This window comes from Benincasa hispida, chromosome 2 (assembly GCF_009727055.1).
Source record: "Benincasa hispida cultivar B227 chromosome 2, ASM972705v1, whole genome shotgun sequence".
Classification (NCBI taxonomy): Eukaryota; Viridiplantae; Streptophyta; class Magnoliopsida; order Cucurbitales; family Cucurbitaceae; genus Benincasa; species Benincasa hispida.
In genome coordinates, this window is record NC_052350.1 from 4,722,419 (window position 1) to 4,726,525 (window position 4,107).

At 42.9% G+C, this 4,107-nt stretch overlaps 1 protein-coding gene across 1 annotated transcript; it reads right to left on the reverse strand.

Annotated features, from left to right (window-relative positions):
* Positions 1–644: 644 nt before the first annotated feature.
* On the reverse strand, positions 645–1,364 carry LOC120071209. Its single transcript, XM_039023331.1, has one exon. It carries the CDS (start codon positions 1,362–1,364, stop codon positions 645–647), a length of 720 nt encoding a protein of 239 aa, XP_038879259.1.
* Between the last annotated feature and the right edge of the window lie 2,743 nt (positions 1,365–4,107).

The following is a 4,107-nucleotide window of genomic DNA, read 5'->3' on the forward strand; positions in this document are numbered from 1 at the left end:
GTCATCCATGAATACCTCAACTGACTATTCCAAGAAATATAAGAAAATGGCCATCATACACCTTTGGAAGGTGCCTGGTGCGTTGCAGAGTCCAAATGGCATGCGACGGAATGCAGATGTGCTGAATGGGCATGTGAACATTGTCTTGTCTTGATCTTCCGACGCAATTGCAATTTAGTTGCACCCTGAGTAGCCGTCAAGAAAGCAAACAAATTCATTTCCTACGAGCCGATCCAACATCTGATCAATAAAGGGTAGTGGGAAATGGTCCTTCTTTGTGGCCAAATTCAGCTTACGATAGTCCATGCATATCCTCCACCCCGTCATTGTTCTAGTAGGAATTAATTTATTCTTGCTGTTGCTGATGACAGTCATACCCCTTTCTTTGGAATGCACTCATCAGGCTTACCCAGCTGCTATCAGATATGAGGTAAATGACACTTGCATCAAGCCACTTCACAATTTCTTTCTTGACAACCTCCCTCATGGTAGGATTTAGAAGGCGCTGCCTCTTTACAGATTCAGTTGTTCCCTCTTCAAGATGGATCTTGTGCATGCAATACGAGGGACTGATCCCTCGAATGTCTGCTAAGGTCTATCTCAAGGCTTTAGCGTATTTCTTGAGGATTTGAATAAGTGCTTCCTCATTCTCTTTGCTCAAATGAGGCAGAGATTATGACTGGTAAAGTGTCATTGCCTTCTAAGTAAACATATTTGAGGTGTACTAGTAGCGCCTTCAACTCCAACACGGGTGGTTCTTCCAAGGATGGCTTAGTTTGTTGTGTTGATCGTTCAGATAACTTTATTGATTCAAAATCGTGGTTAGTCTGTATTGCGGCGCAACTCTCCTTCATCATTATGCCAATCTTAAAATCTTCTTCTTCAGTTGCTTCTTGAAACTTGTGCCATTGTCCTTCCTGCAGTTTTCCAAGATACTGACAGTTTTCCATATCATTTGGGTATTTCAACGCATTGAGAATGTTAAACTTCGCTTGCTGATTTTCAACCCTTATAGTGAGCTCTCCCTTTTGTACGTCGATCAGCGCGCACCCAATTGTGAGAAATGGGCGACCCAATATGATCGGCACCTCAGTATCAGCTTCGTAGTCCAATATAATGAAGTTAACTGGAAAGATGAATTTGTCTACTTGCACAAGCACATCCTCTATCTTGCCCTCCGAATGCGTTATTGACCTATCAGCCAACTGCAACGTGACTATGGTGGGCCTTCCGTTGCCAATGTTTAACTTCTTGAAGATTGATAAGGGCATCAGGTTGATACTTGCCTCTAAGTCACAGAGTGCATTTTCGACTTCTTTCCCCCAGATCAAGCATGGCAATGTGAAGCTCCCCAGATCTTTCATTTTATTAGGGATATTATTCTGGAAGAGTGCACTACACTCGTATGTTAATGCGACGATTTCATTTTCCCTGATCTTCCTCTTATTGGCGAGTATATCTTAGAGGAACTTTACATAGTTGGGCATCTGTTCCAATGCTTCTACTAGGGGAATGTTAATATGTAGCTGTCAGAGAACATCCAGGAACCTCTTGAATTGCATACTATCGTCGTTCTTTTTCAACCTAGATGGGAATGGTGGAGGATCCCACCGTACTTCTTGATCGATTGACTATTCTTTTAGGTCCCTCACTTCCTGTGCTCTTGGGGCTAGAGATTGTTCCGGTGAGGGAGTTTGCGATGACTTTAGTTCTAGGGTCTGTGAAGATTCATTATGCGTAGTGGTCGTTGCTTCCAATTGGTGGTTCTGCTGTTCGTATTTGAGTGGTCATTGTTGGTGGTTGCTTCTTCTAATCATCCTACTAATTCTGGTACTATTGACACGGGAACGACCTTTTTACCGCTTCTCAATGTCATCGCTTGACATTGCTATTTTCCACTAGATCTGGGCGCCTCTGAGCTGCTAAGTAGTGTACCAGGTGGTCTATTTTTCAATTCGGGCGTAAGCTGCCCAACCTGTACCTCCAAATTTCTAATGGAAGATGCTTGCGACTGAATGAGCGCGTCATTCTTCTGTATGTACTTTTTTAGCAGTGCTTCTAAGGAAGATGAATTGGATGAAGTGTTGGATGGAGAGAGTTGGTTGTGAGGTTGTCTGTTCTGATAATTATTTTGACCTTGACCTTGATGACGAAAGCCTGGAGTATTTCTTCTATTCCCTGAATAATTGGTTATAGATTCCTCTGGCCTCCCTGGTCAGTGTTCCCTCCCCAACTGAAGTTGGGATGATTCCTCCAACCTGGGTTATATGCGTTGCTGAAGGGGTTATTGTTGACAGAATATACTGATTGTTGGTTCAACGAGCAGGCTTCCATTGAATGAGCCTCTCCACATTGTATACAACTCACTACTGTGACACGCACTGGCTTGCGCTGCATTATGAGAGAGTGCTTCTTGATTTATGGCCATGGTTTGCAAGAGCGAGGTGACCATAACCATCTGGGTGGCCAGCGTGGTCATTGTGTCCATTGGTACAATGGCGCAATCTGTTTTCCTTCGTTTCGTGCTTCTGCCTCCATATCCATCATCAATCCAATCATCCGTATTTCGCGATATGCGATCTAGGATGAACTTCGCTTCAGTATAAGTCTTATCCATAAAACCTCATGCTTCTAAGGCGTTTGGGACTGCTTGCGTTGCTCTGTTCAGGCCATTATAGAAAGTTTCCACGAGGATGCAATCTAGAATCTTAACATGCGGACAACTTTTCACCAAACTTGAAAGCGCACCCATGTTGTGCTCAAAGTTTCATTGTCCGCTTGTTCGAAATTTAGTGCTTCTCATTGTCTTCTTATGTTAACGACGGGAGGGAAGAACTTCTTCATAAATCTTTCCACCAACTGATTCCAGGAGTTAATCTCATTTGGCTCCAAAGAATGGGCCCACTTCTTGGCTTCATCTCTGAGTGTGTAAGGAAATAGATAGAGTCTGATACCTTTAGGTGTCACGCCAGGAATGGAGAATGTATTGCACATCTCGACAAAACTGATGAGGTGTGCATGCGAGTCTTCTCCTTGCAAGCCTCCAAATTGACCCGCGTTTTGTATCATTTGGAGTATAACAGGTTTAATCTCGAACTTGGCGTTTTCTTCCACTATTGGTCTTGCGATACCAGGAGAAAATTCATATAAGTTGGGTGCCGCATAGTTCCTCATAGGAATATTGCGATCAGCAGCCAAGAAGACCAGGTCTTGTGGCGGCCGATTCATTCCTTGATTTACTTTGGGCCTGTCATTGTTGTTGTTTGCCATATCTCTGTGACGCCTATTATGATTTTGATGTGCTCTCCTACGAAAGGTTCTCTCATTTTCTGGGTTGACATTGAATTCTGGATCTGTTCCAGTACTCATACACCGTCAACTGCTCTTCGCTTAAGCACACTGTACTTCAGAAATCTGTCCTGCACAATATCACAAAAATATCAGCACTAAAGTCGCCAATCCTTAGCAACGGCGCCAAAAACTTGTTGTGCGTTTGAATGCCACTACAAAATTGATAATATGCAATGTCTTAATCACGCTACCAAATAATGTATGCAATGCCACAAAATTCACTGTAGAATGCTAATTAATGCGTTCATGTCGCTTATGTGTGTCACAAGTTTTCTTGCGATGAAACCAAGTATAATTCCACCGCAAGTTTCTCAGAATGATCCGAGGTCGAACACGGGGATTTCCAATGCTAATGCGACAATGATGTGATATATGCGACCGTAATCAAATTAAGATTGTGAGGTGCTGAAGAGTAAAATGCAATGATAAATGAACAAACAGGTAAATAAATCTAAAGTTGTGCAAAGTGTGTGTGAGAGAATGGGAGGGCAAGTCTTGTGGATCGAATTAGAAAGAGAATGGTTTTGGGGAAAATAACATCGCAAGTTTGTCAATCCTGTTGAGGCCGCAACTAAGGTTCTGTCTTCCCTTGGCTTACACCTCTCGGTGATCGCTTGCGTCACCATATCTCTATGATGATCAAGGACAAATGTTTCTGAACGCAAGGTTGTTTCCATCTCTAGAAATACTTCTTGCTTTAGTTAACGCATTGTATCAACCTTCTTTCGAGAGGTTGATTAGCATCTTCACTTCTGC

What these genes read in the sequence shown, in the direction of transcription:
- LOC120071209 (XM_039023331.1), bottom strand. Translation starts at nt 1,364, where the DNA reads ATGAAAGATCTGGGGAGCTTCACATTGCCATGCTTGATCTGGGGGAAA.